General features: G+C 60.7%; 1 protein-coding gene across 1 annotated transcript; it reads right to left on the bottom strand.

Annotated features, from left to right (window-relative positions):
- Nucleotides 1-308: 308 nt before the first annotated feature.
- BOK (BCL2 family apoptosis regulator BOK) lies at nt 309-11,571 on the bottom strand. The gene is given in 5 exon segments (NM_001266922.1): nt 309-1,067; nt 2,434-2,597; nt 8,440-8,568; nt 10,822-11,070; nt 11,523-11,571. Coding segments are annotated over 4 exon segments (639 nt in total). The 5' UTR covers nt 11,042-11,070; nt 11,523-11,571; the 3' UTR covers nt 309-941.
- Between the last annotated feature and the right edge of the window lie 1,486 nt (nt 11,572-13,057).

Genomic DNA, 13,057 nt, shown 5'->3' with positions numbered 1-13,057 from the left:
AAGATGCCTCATGTGCCCAGAAACGTAGGCGTCAAGGGAAGGCTGCGTGTGGGTACGTCCTGAGGGGCTGGGCTTCCTGGGCATCTGAGTTCTTAGGGAGCCCTAATAGGCACATCCCCAAATGGCTGTCTGAGGATGGGCACAAAAATAGCAGATGGGGTCACCCTCACCCTCCACTGACTACTGGACTGGGATCTGACTCATGCGACCTTCCTTCTCTGCCGCAGGTTCCACATCCATGGGTTAAGCGGGATCTAGCTCATGCGACCTTCCTTCTCTGCTGCAGGTTTCACATACACGGGTTAAGCATGCGGTCTGGAGCCCACTGGCCCCGGTCCCCACCACACAAGGACCCCATCACAGGTGGGGGTCATACTCTTCCTCCAGAAACGGATTAACCAACCAGCATGTGAGCCTTACGCTCTGTTTACTGGCTGCGTCCCCACGGCTCTTCCAGCTTCGGCCAGGCCAGGGTCACCTTCAGATTGAATGTGCGGGGCCCCTGAGGACTCAGGTCCTGAGACAGCCCCTCTTCCTGGGATGGGACCCCCAGGCTCAGGTGACAGCACGGTGTTCCCAGGCCCCTGCATTTGGGGCTCAGGGGAGAGCAGGTGTTTCCGGGCCCCTGCATCTGGGGCCTGGGAGTTGACGCTGACTTCCTGGCCCCAGAAAGAAAAGGGAAGACACAGAGATCCCAGGAGAAGGGGCACAAGTGGGGAGGGTCGCAGGCTGCCCCAAAGCCCAGCTCCAGGCTCAGGCAAGCCTATCCCCGCTCAGCCCTTCTGGAGGGCCTCGGTCTCTGGAGGAACGGGGCTTAGGGGGTCTCCAAGGGTTAGAGTGCTCCAGGCTCGGGTGGGGAGGAGGAAGATGTGTCCGGGTGCTGAGGGCCTCCTGCGTCAGGCCCAGGGGGCCAGGCTGCGGCCACTGCCCAGGTGGGCAGCTCATCTCTCTGGCAGCAGCACGAAGAAGGCAGCCTTCAGGAAGCGGCCGAAGCTGCAGAGTGCGGCTACCAGCCAGTGGGAGCGGAGGCCAGGGTCTGTGCTGACCACACACTTGAGGACATCAGTCTGGGAGGGAAGAGGGAGAACGTGAGAAAGCAGAACGAACACTGCCAGACCCCCCGCACCACCAGGCCCCCCGAAACTGCCAGGCCCCCAGCACCACCAGGCCCCCCGAAACCGCCAGGCCCCCAAGCACTGTGCACCAGAGTATCAGCAAATTGTGTGAGGGAATGCAGGAGACTGTTCGGGAAGGAGGTCTGCGGCCTGGACTGAAGTCTCCAGCACAAGACCAGACCCGACACCGTGCACATTCAGCCAGTGTGAAGGGCCAGGAGGCACCGGAGGTGGGGACAGAGGGAAGCCAGGCCGGCCGGAGGGCCCCTGCCAAGCAGGAGAGAGACCTTCGTGGCCCTTGCTGGGGCTCCGGACATCCAGACCAGGGTGCCAGCTCCCCTCAACCACCTGCCTGCTGCGCCCCAGGGGCTACAAGTACCCCAGGGTCCTCCTGTGGGGCCTCGGAGCCTGGGCTGCCAGGAAGAGGCAAACCCAGCTTCATTCAGACTCTGCCTGGAACAACAGCAGGAACTGCGCTTCCAGAAGCCCAAGGACTCCCTGGACTCTGAAGTTCCTCCTGGATGAGTGAATGAACATCCAATTCTCTTATTCCCTTCACTTCCTACTAATAAATGACGTCTTTTCCCTGCAGCCTGGACCTGTAGCCTTGGCGTTGCTCAAAGTGTCCTCGCCCACAGGGCACACAGTGCCCAGCCCCATGCCAGACTCCACAGGAGGAAGGCAGGAGGGGACGGAAGTCTTGGGGTTTCTGTGCTGAGGGATGCCTGTAGCCGCGTGTCATCTTAGGACAGTGTCCTCCCCCACCCCCAATTCAGCCTTCGGGAGACGGCAGCTCCCACAGACCACTTGACTTCAATCTCTCGAGATGTTGAACCAAAGGCCCCAGCAGAGGGGTCTGAGCCCTGTCATCCCTGGCCACTGATTGACACACCGGGCCCAACACCCGCTGTGCAGGAAAGAACGCTGGACTCTGGGCAGGGGAGCTGCCCTCCATACCCAGGCCCCAGGAGCACCTGTGGTCTGGACAGGGCAGGGCGGGAAGCTGGGGGCATGGAGACAGACGAAGGGTTTGGCTCTGATACTCACCCCTCGGGGCCTTGCTTTTCCCACTCGGGTGGGCAGGGGCTGGGGGCAGCGGGTCTTTAGTACAGGGGTAGGGTCAGGGGGTAAGTCAGTGCTGGATCCGGGCAGAGGAGAGCGCCCAGGGCCTGCCTGTAGGTCTCGGCCTTTGCCGCACTCCCTGCCTCGCCCGTCTCCCCCAGCAGTGCTCAGGTGATCACCCACGCGCCACTCCCTCCCATACCTCTGCACCCTGGCACCCCAGCTCTCCCACCCCCGTGGGCGCTCAGGCGCTCACCCATCCGCCGCGTCTCCGCAGCCAGGTTGCCAGGGTCTTGCGCACAAACTCCCCCAGGCAGTCCACGAGAGCGTGGACCATGGCAGGCTGGGCCTGCCTCACACAGTCCACAGCCAGCCCCGCGGCCACCGCATACAGGGACACCACCTTGCCCCACGTGATGCCTGCAAGGAGAGAGATGGTCAAGACCAGAACTTGAATCCCGCCCACAGGAGCACTGAAGGAAGGGGCTGGGCCTCTCTGAGCTGCTGTTGTGCTTGCTGTCCAGCTAATGACCAGGGACCCTCCCAAGGGGGACTGCTCCCCTACAGGACACCTGGCCAGCTGGCCGCCTGTCCACCCTCTCAGGCAGTTCTCGGGCAGGCAGGTTTCTCGGACTCCACTGCACACCTGCCCAGCCCACGTCTGTGGAGGAGGCCGCAGCTACAATGCGGGGTGAGGCGAGGGAACTGAGGGCAGCAGCCAGTGAGCAGCCAGTGACCTCACAGTCAGCACCCCGCGGCAGCCTGTTCCCGCAGCAGGCCTGGCATCCAGATTTTACATATAAAGAAGCTGAGGCCTGCGGAGAAACCGCCTTCCCCAGACCCCTAACCTGCTGAGGCTGAACTGAGATGGAAGCCACCTTGAAAGAGAAGACAAAAGATGGCGACAGCGGGGGAAAGAACAAAAGGCAGGACACAACGCCTCAACACGGACAGACATTTTATATATTAGCGAGAAAAGAGAGGCTTTCAAAAGAACTACCAGCACAGAACTGGAACAGCTGATTCACACAAAAAAATTATAAATCAGAGACACAAAACATGTTCACCTTCATTCATAACCCAAGAAAGGCAAATTAAAACAAGATGTGATCTATTGCATTAAAAGCTTGTAGGCGAGGCACGGTGGCTCACGCCTGTAATCCCAGCACTATGGGAGGCCGAGGCGGGCAGATCACAAAGTCAGGAGTTCAAGACCAGCCTGACCAACATGGTGAAACACCGTCTCTACAAAAGATACACAAAAAACTTAGCTGGGCGTGGTGGCATGCACCTGTAATCCCAGCTACTCAGGAGGCTGAAGCAGGAGAATCGCTTGAACCCAGGGAGGCGGAGGTTGCAGTGAGCCAAGATTGCGCCACGGCACTCCAGCCTGAGCGACAGAGCGAGACCCCGTCTCTAGATAAATAAATAAATGCTTTTAAATGGCAGTGTGAAGATTCAGGCAACTGCAAAGCCTTGTAAACCTTGGTGGGAAGCCCAGCTGTATCTGAACGGCCACAAAACATGCCGCCCAGCAGTGATCCCTGGAGGGAGTCAGCCTGAGGACACCGCACATGCAAAGATGAAGCACTGCTCTCCAGTCCCTCATAAAGCAGCAAACCTGGATCTTTTATGAAAACAAAAACCAGCTCCAACAAATAGTCACAGACGTTCACAGCAGCCAATTCACAATTGCCAAAAGGTGGAAAGAACCCAAGTGTCCTTCAACAGATAAATGGATACATAAATGTGGTGGTCGGCCATAGAAGGCAGGCCGGGCGTGAGCCCCCGCACCCAGCATTTTTTTTTTTTAATAGGGTCTCTTTGGCTGGCCACGGTGGCTCATGCCTGTGATCCCAGCACTCTGGGAGGCCGAGGCAGGTGGATCACCTGAGGTCGGGAGTTCGAGACCAGCTTGGCTGACATGGTGAAACTCTGTCTCTCCTAATAATACAAAAATTAGCCAGGCGTGGTGGCACACGCCTGTAATCCCAGCTACTTGAGAGGCTAAGGCAGGAGAATTGCTTGAACCCAGGAGATGGAGGTTGCAGTGAGCCAAGATTGCACCACTGCACCTCCAGCCTGGCCGACGAGTGAAACTCCGTCACAAAAAAAAAAAAAAAAAAGAAAAAAGAAAGAATAGGGGTCTGCCTCTGTCACCCAGGCTGGAGAGCAGTGGTACAATCTCAGCTCGCCGCAACCTCTGCCTCCCAGGTTCAAGCGATTCTCCTGTCTCAGCCTCCTGAGTAGCTGAGATTACAGGCATGTGCCACAACGCCCAGCTAATTTTGTATTTTTATTAGAGACAGGGTTTCTTCTTTTTGGTCAGGCTGGTCTCGAACTCCTTATCTCAGGTGATCCAACCACCTCGGCCTCCCAAAGTGCTGGGATTACAGGCGTGAGTCACTGCACCCAGCCATTTAAATTTTTCTTATAGTAAAACTATAATTAGAAGAATTATATAAAATTACATATGTAGTTATAGAAATACAATTCAAATTCAAAGAAGAAAAAACTATTGCCGACTTTTAAATGGGGAGGAAAATGAGTTCTACCACTTTGGAAATGAGTTATTCCAAAGTCCTGAGTGGGAACTTTGAAGCCCTAAATGAAAACAGTCAGAAAACATTTGTTGGCCTCTGCCTTCATGGGAGGCTCCTGGGGCTGGAGACTTGGAGACCCCCACGGAGCACTGCCCTGCGGCCGTCAGGTGACTCACATCACCAGCCAAAGCCCCAGCCAGTGCAGGTCGTGCCGCCTGCCTGCAGTGGAGGGGCTGGGCCGGGCGCACACCCTCGGGGTGCCTGCTAAGAGGAAGAGAGGGAGGAAGACCCGGGGTCAGAGTGTGCAGGGGTGGCTGGCATGGGAGGGGCCTCAGGCAGGGAGGCAAGGACATGTAAAGCACCTTGAGGCTAGAGGCTCACTCTGTAGGCAAAAGGGCCCAAGAGGACTGGGATGGACAAAGGGTGAAGGGGATTGGGGGTGCAGCTGCCAGTGGGCCTGAGGGGCAGAAGGGAGCGGCCCTGCCCTAGCTCCCTAGTCAGGTGGCTCTAAGTTCAGGGAGGTTCAGAAACCCGTTGCAGGTCACGCAGCTCCTGTGCTTCAGCCTGCGCGGCTCCCCTCAGGCAGGTGGTGGTGTGGAGGCTGCCGCGTGGCCAGAGCCAGGCCTGCATGGGACAAGCCTAGGGCGCTAGGTGGGGTGGGGGATGTTGACCACAGGGAAGTCAGCTCCAGTTTTCCAGTGAAACCCACAAGACTTAAACTGAACTCTACACATGGTCCAAACCACCTGGTCGGTGCCCCCCAACATCCCCTGTCAGCTGTGTGCCCACTCGTCCTGCCATCACCGTTCCCCTCAGCCCTCCCCAGCCTTCAGGTGCCCTCCCAGAACCAACCAGAGCCTTCCTAGAAACCGCCCCCACCTCAGGCCAGGCCCTGCTCAGGCAAGGCTGGGCGGGCAGGGGCATCCTGGCCCCATCCTCTCTCCCTGCCAAAGCGGGAGGCCCACCTCCGGGGCCTGCTCCACCTCCGGGGCCCGGGCAGGCTGCTGCATTCTCGGAAGTGACTGTTCCTTTTAAAGCCAGCCTGCGGCTCGTAAACCCAGCAGCCCCGAGACAGACGCCCGGGGGGCCGACCACGCACCAGCATCGGCCCAGGGAGGGCCAAGAGGGGTCGTCAGCCCAGGACGCCTTCCACTCCTGGCTTCCTTCCTGGGCCCCACCCGCTGCCTCCTCCGGGTGCCTGCCTGGGCTACCCTGGGGGAAGGAGGGGCGGGCACCAGCTCGCCAGCTCCTGCCACCGTGCTTTTGCCGCCCACTGTGCCGTGGACCCTGCCCCCTGCCCACCCGGCCCCTGAGCCATACCACCCGCCCACTCCCCAGCCCCTACCCATATGCACCCTCAGTCAACCTAGGTCTGCTCCATGACACGCCTCAGCCTGGCTGGGTCCGGCCCCCCACCATCAGCCCCACTGGGCTGCCATATGGGGGCCTTGGAGCCACACTGCCAAAGAGGATTCATTTACAATCTCCCAGAGGAACACAGGAGCAGTGACAGAATCCAGGCTCTGAGGCCACCCCAAGGAGTGCCAGACAGGGCGTCTCGCCCGCACCCAGCTCGGTTCTGCCTCCTGACCCCACACCACAGCCTGAGGCCACTGCCCCTCCCCAGGTGTGGTCTGAGGCACTCCAGTACATGCTGTGGCAACAAAACAAGCCTGGGGGCAGGACCAGACCTCGCCTGGACTCCACCCCAGGACTCAGCCTTCCCTCTCCAGCAGCCTGCAGGGTCACCGCTGCGTCCCAGCCTAAGTCACTTCTGTCCAGGGAGGTCAGCAGTGAGCAAGTGTGGCACTGGAGAGGCCGGACTCTGTCAGCAAACGCTGGCAGCCCCCGCCGCCTTGGCCTCTAGCCGAGGGTGTCAGCCCCGCTCTGTCTCCAGGCTTCCGGCCGGCCCACCCGGGGTCAGAGGAGATGCCTGGGAGAGGAGCTGGAGGTCACCCCGCAACGGTGGGGTCTGCCTGAGCGAGAGGCAGTGGTCCTCACACTTCTGGCCTCTTCCCCTTGCCCTCCGGTGGGTGGAGGTCCTGAGGCCATCTGAAGACCCCTAGCTCTGAGGGTCCCCCCCGTGGTATGGGATGCATCTCCCACAGCGAGGGTGTGGCTTCCTCTGGCGCCTCTGCCTGATGCCCGGCTCCTGCTGCTGTCAGGACTGCCCTGCAGACAAGGCAGCTGAGGCCACAGAGATGACAGAGGGCCACAGTCACACAGCTGATTGGCCACGGACCCAGACCAGCTCCCAGACGACGGTGTGCAAGGCCTCCCTGCTGCCAGGTGTCTTCCAAAAACCCACCCCGGGTGAACAGCATTCCCCCTCCTCCAAACTTCAGGGAATCATGCTCACCCGGGGTTTGCTGGCCCAGAGCTATGCCCAGCACCCAGACAGCACTTGGAAAACAGCTGAGGGATGTGCCGATCAGGGAGGTGACACATCAGGGCTGGCGCACCACTCACCCCTATGGCAGCACCCAGCGCCTGCCACACCCAGGGGCAGCTCATAGCACGGGGTGCCAGGACGGGATCCAAGGTCACAGAGGTCAAAGGGGCTGAGGTCTGCAGGGCCAGACCAGATGACACGGGGCAAGCGGACAGAAGCCACACTGGACAAATCCAGGCCGAGGCAGCTGGACAAGTGGACAGCAGGGCACCAAGCAGGGGAGACAAGCCCTGAGCCTCCTGTGGGCCTAGAAGCATGAGGACAGCCAGGAGCAGCAGGAGGGGGGAGGCGGGGCCCGGAGTTGCCTCTCCAGGGCAGAGATGGGAGTGCCCAGGAGGGTCACAGGTGAGGCAGGCACAGCCAGGTGAGACACACTGCTGTTCTCTGGACACCCCCGGGAGCCAGTCAGCTTGGACTTCCTGCCCCCATGCTGTCCCCTCTCCTGGACGCTGGAGCCCTAAAGCCTTGCCTCTGACCACCAGAATCCAGCAGTTACCCATGACTTCTTTTTTTTTGAGACGGAGTCTTGCTCTGTCGCCCAGGCTGGAGTGCAGTGGCCAGATCTCAGCTCACTGCAAGCTCCGCCTCTCGGGTTTACTCCTCAGCCTCCTGAGTAGCTGGGACTACAGGCGCCCACCACCTCGCCCGGCTAGTTTTTTTTGTATTTTTTTTTTTTTAGCAGAGATGGGGTTTCACCGGGTTAGCCAGTATGGTCTCGATCTCCTGACCTCGTGATCCGCCCGTCTCGGCATCCCAAAGTGCTGGGATTACAGGCTTGAGCCACAGCGCCCGGCCACCCGTGACTTCTGAGGGTCTATCCTAACAGCCTGGCAGCATCTACTTGGGAGCTGTCTGGGAAACCTGCCCCTGGCCACTCCTCCTCGGGACACAGCACCACGCTACGAGAAGCCCAAGCCCTGCGCGGGGGCCCCTGCAGGAACCCAAGCAGCCCTAGGACGTGCCACCCCACAGGACTGCAGGTCATGCAGCCTCACTGATGCTGGACCACAACCACCACTGCTCGAGAAGCCTGTGCCAGCTGCTCAGCAGGCCCACCAGCCTGCAGAACCACAAGAGACCCTGAATGCTGTGGTGTGAGCCCACGCTGGTGGCTGGGCAGCTCCTGACACCCACAGCGGCGAGATGGCACCGGTGAGCACTGGGCAGCGTCAGGATGGGTGGGGGCCAGCTCGTGGGGTCCCTGTGAGCCTGAGCCAGACCCTAGATCCCTCCCTGAGGTCCCATGGGACGGGCAGGCTGGGCATACCTGCAGAGAAGATGTGGCCAGCCACGGCCAGGAACGCATCGGTCACCACAGGCTCAGACTGCAGGGAGATGTGCAGCTGACGAGCCACGTTGCGGTAGACGCTGGGCCGGATCATCTCCAGCTCATCCCCTGTGTGGTCACAAAGGCAGTGAGAGACAGCCCACGCCCCAGCTCCCTGGGACACAACTGGCTTGGGGCATACCCTGCACCTGACCCCACCTGACCCTGCTTGAATTCCGGCCTGTTCCTGACTTAACTTGTCTGATTCCCACCTCCACTTAACCCCATCTGACCTCCCTTGAGCCGTCCCCCAACCTTGGCCCCTAAAGACCAGGAGACCAAGGAAGTGCTGAGGGTGCCCCCAGTCCTGCCCCTCTGACGAGCCAGCCCCTAGGCCAAGCCGGCCAAGCCGGTGGGGCGGGAATCCTGCGAGAGCGTGGGCCGTGCCTGCTGGTGACTCACAGCCGACAGGCAGCCGAGCTGCCCAGAGCAGGAGGGACCAGGCAGGCGGCCAGAGCCCGACGTGGGGAGGGGCTGGGCAGAGAACGCTTCGGGGTGAGAGCAGGGGGAAGCCCGAGAGCCTGGCTCAGGCCCTAGCATGGCTCAGGGACTGCTCAGGTGCAGAGGGTGAGCCGTTGTCCTGGGCCACCCGCACTGCTACACTCCCACCTGGGCTCTTGCTGCCAAGGGGACGTGCTTGGAGGTGGCACTGCATCAGCCCGCCCTGGCAGCCGAGGACGGCCCCCTACAGGCCCACCGCCCCGAGTGCTGCCTGTGGTGCCCTTGGCAGCAGCAGTGCACAGGCACAGGGCAGATGGTGCCAGGAATGCCACAGGGCCCTGGGATTGGGAGTCCCCAGCCCAGCCAATTCTCCAGCCAAAGCAAACAGGGTAATGCTGCTGACCGGACCATTCTGGCCGATAAAGGCGCCCTCATCCCCTCCCCGGAGCCAGCTGCTCTGTATCTCACTAATTAAGATCTGGAACCAGAGCAGAGCCCAGGAGAGGCTGACCGGGGGTGGGGGGTGACATGGAAATTCCCAGGCCTGACCCTGCGGCTCCCAAACACAGACCTCTGGGGCTGCTGCAGGCTGGCCCCAGACTGAAGGTGGGGACACAACCCAGGCTTCTTCCTGTCCGTGCTGCCCGAGGGCAGGAGACAGCACTGGCCTCGGGAGACTGACCCTGAGTAGCTGTGAGGGCAGATGCAGGTCTGAGCTGTGTCCCTCCGGGGCCCCCCTGGACATTTGGGACTTCCTCTCAGCCATTCCAGGAGTCTGGCATCATCTTCCCAGAAGGCCACTAAAGGATCCCCTAGGGTCATTCTCAGAGTCTGGCTAGAGGCAGCAGCAGGTGGCGGGTCTCACGGAGTCCCACCAACAACCTCGCTCCCACCCAGAGACCTCTCCCTCCTTCCAACCTAGGCCTCACATGGGACTCCACCTCCTCCTGGAGGCTCTGTGCTGGCCTCCATGGATTCTGTGTGTACCCCACACACACTCCTGGGCAGGCCAGGTCTGCACAGCTTTGCTCTCTGGGCCCAGCCCACCATGTAAAGGCAGGGGCCACCCACAGCCCATGCCAGCGTCAGCCTGAAAGGAGGCAGCATGTCCCCTCACAGGGTCGTGACCTCCAACCCCAACCCCAACCCCCTGCCTGAAGAGCCACCGATTCAGAGTTTCACCGCTGCTGTCACCTCCCCTTCCCGGGCTCAGCCACAAGCGCCCCATGTGCCCTCTTTGGGCACCTCATAAACATTCACAGGTGACGGCGGCAGCCCAGCTGTGGTGAGGGACGGCTGGTCCCACCCTCTGCAGTCCAGACCTTGGAGACAGTGGGGGCAGCCAGTGAGCTGTGTGTGACCCCAGAACCGAGCACCCCCAGATGTCCTCACAGCACCAACGAATACTGAGGTTGTGGCGACCCAGCCCGGTTGGGCGCAATTTCCAATGGGGGGCCTCGGAGGCCTTGGAATCCAGAGGGCAGCGGGCGGGATCTCGGCCAGTAACAGCAAGGATCTGTTTTCCAAAATAAACATCGGGACACGTGCTCCTACAAAGGGTTTCTGTGCCCAGCAGAGAACAAGGGTCACTGTGGGAGCTTAGCCACCCACTAATAGATTATTCTTTCTGGAGCTTTCTATTGTTTATGGCCAGCATGGCTGAAATCTGGGCTGAGCAGGCAGCTGATGGGGGGGCCTGTGGCGTGGGAGGCCTGAGAGCAGATCTGGGAGCACCCGCCTGGGTGGCCCTGTCCCGAGCGCCTGGCCGTCCCAGGCAGGGGGTGGGCGCCCCTGGGCCAGCCCCTCATCTCGGCCTCGGAGGGAGGCTGCGGCCCAGCAGGGGAGGAGGCGCAGCTGGGGGTCTCACCAGGGCGCACTCACCCAGGCGCAGGAGCACCGCGCACACCTCGGCCAGGCGTCCCGGGACAGGCGCGGCGCGCTCCGGCGCGCTCCAGGAGAGGCCGGCGCGCAGTAGCCGCGCGTGCACGTACTCCCGGCCCAGCGCCTTGGCCTGGGCCACCAGCTCCTTGTCGGTGGGCGAGCGGTCAAAGGCATCCATGATCTCGGCGGCGAAGACCGAGGAGCGCCGCAGCACCTCCATGGCGGCGACGCGGGTGGGGGGCGCCGCACCTGCGGGCACAAGCGCTCAGCCGGGTGGAGGGAAGCGGCGCGGGGAACGGGGCGCGCGGGGCGCCGGGCTGGGCGTGGCCCTCGGGAAGGGCCGTAGCCGGCGCCCGGTCCGCTCTCGTTTTTTGTGCCCCAAATCTTTAAAAACCCAGCGCCACGTTCTTTCAGAGCCTCGATTCAGCCACAGACATTCCCCGCCGCTGCCAGGGAGCGGAGGGGCCGCGGGGACACGGCGGGTTGCTCCGGGGCCGCCGGGCCCGCCCTCGAAGACGAGTGCGTGGGCGGCGGGAGCGGAGGGCACAGCCCAGCGCGTCCCCCACGGCGACTGCCCGGACCCCAGCCCGCCCCGCCCCCGCCCGGGGCCGCCCACCTCCGCCGCTCGCGTCCTGCGCGCGTGTCCCCGGCCTCGCCGTTCCCGGGCACCCCGGCACGGACGCCACGCCCGCCGCGCTCACCTCTCCCGCCGCATGGCGCGGGCGCCGGGGTGGAGTTCTGGCTTCAGGATCTGCTCGCCGCCGCCGCCGACCTCGACCCTTCCATTCAGACCCCGCGAGGACGCGCGCCCCGCCCCGGCGCCCGCCCCGTCCGCGCCCGAGCCGGGAGCGCGAGGTCCGCGGGGCTTCCCGCGCTCGCTGGGGGCTCCGGCCGCGGCTTCGGGGTCCTGGGCAGCGAGGGGGGCACCGCGCGACTCCCAGCCGGCGAGAGGCTGGGCTTAGGGCTTGGCCTTCTAAGGGAAAGGCAACCCCGGGGGCGGAGTCGGGGAGACGCGGCCCGAGCTTCTCCGACCGCCTCCCGCTTAAGGAGGACCGAGCGAGTTCCCTGGATGCGCCCGGAGGCGGCGACCAGGCCGGAGCGGCCCCTGCAAGGCGGAGCAATGGGGGCCTAGAACCAGCCCCAGCCGCCTGGGTGTTCGCCCGGGTCCGTTTGAAAATCGGGTTGTCTGTCTACTTCGTTCGTAGAGGTTCTTTCCATAGTCTGGATACGAGTTCTTGGTCCGACGCGTGCCCTTTGTATTGTAGACGGATTCTTGGATGCCCGTTGATTGACGTTATCGCAAATGCCTTCTTCTATTTTGTGGTTTATTTTTGCTTTGGATGAACAGGAGTTACTCTTAGTGATGTCCAATTTATCAGTATTTTCTTTATAGTTAGTAACTTTTTATTAGGATATCCTCCTGTGTTTTAGAAGCTTGTTTTAGGGCTCATATTTAGATCTATGATTGATTACATATTAATTATTGTGAATGGTGTGGTACGGGGCCAGAGCTCATTTTTTTCCGTGTGGATATCCAATTGACCTGGCATCATTTATTGAAAAGCATAACTTTTTTTTCACCGAATTGGAAGAGTCCCCAACATCTCAGCATAACTGAAGTGTGTGTGTGTGTGTGTGTGTGTGTGTGTGTGTGTGTGTGTGTGTCTTTCGGAACTGTATCCCACTGGTTTCTTTCTTTATCCTTGAATCACCCTCACACAGTTTGAACAATAGGATTAACCAACTTGACCTAATTCACATATGTACAACACTAAAACCTACTTACTCTTCCCATGTGCACATAGGACGCTTATCGAAATGGACCATGGACCTTATACAAGTCTCAGCAAATTTCAAAGGATTGAAATCATACAGTGTGTCCTCTCTGAATTAGAAGTCAATAACTGGAAAATCTGCAAATGCTTGGAAATTACATATCACACTTTTTTTTTTTTTTTTTTTTTTTGAGACGGAGTCTCCCTCTGTCGCCCAGGCTGGAGCTCAGTGGCGCGATCTCGGCTCACTGCAACCTCTGCCTCCGGGTTCACACCATTCTCCTGCTTCAGCCTCCCCAGTAGCTGGGACTACAGGCGCCCGCCGCCACGCCCGGCTAATTTTTTGTATTTTTAGTAGAGACAGAGTTTCACCGTGTTAGCCAGGATGGTCTCCATCTCCTGACCTCGTGATCCACCCGTCTCGGCCTCCCAAAGTGCTGGGATTCCAGACGTGAGCCACC

Source organism: Macaca mulatta, chromosome 12 (genome assembly GCF_049350105.2).
Source record: "Macaca mulatta isolate MMU2019108-1 chromosome 12, T2T-MMU8v2.0, whole genome shotgun sequence".
In the NCBI taxonomy this organism is placed as follows: Eukaryota; Metazoa; Chordata; class Mammalia; order Primates; family Cercopithecidae; genus Macaca; species Macaca mulatta.
Note: the sequence above shows the minus strand (reverse complement) of the source record. Positions and strands in the feature narration are given on the sequence as shown.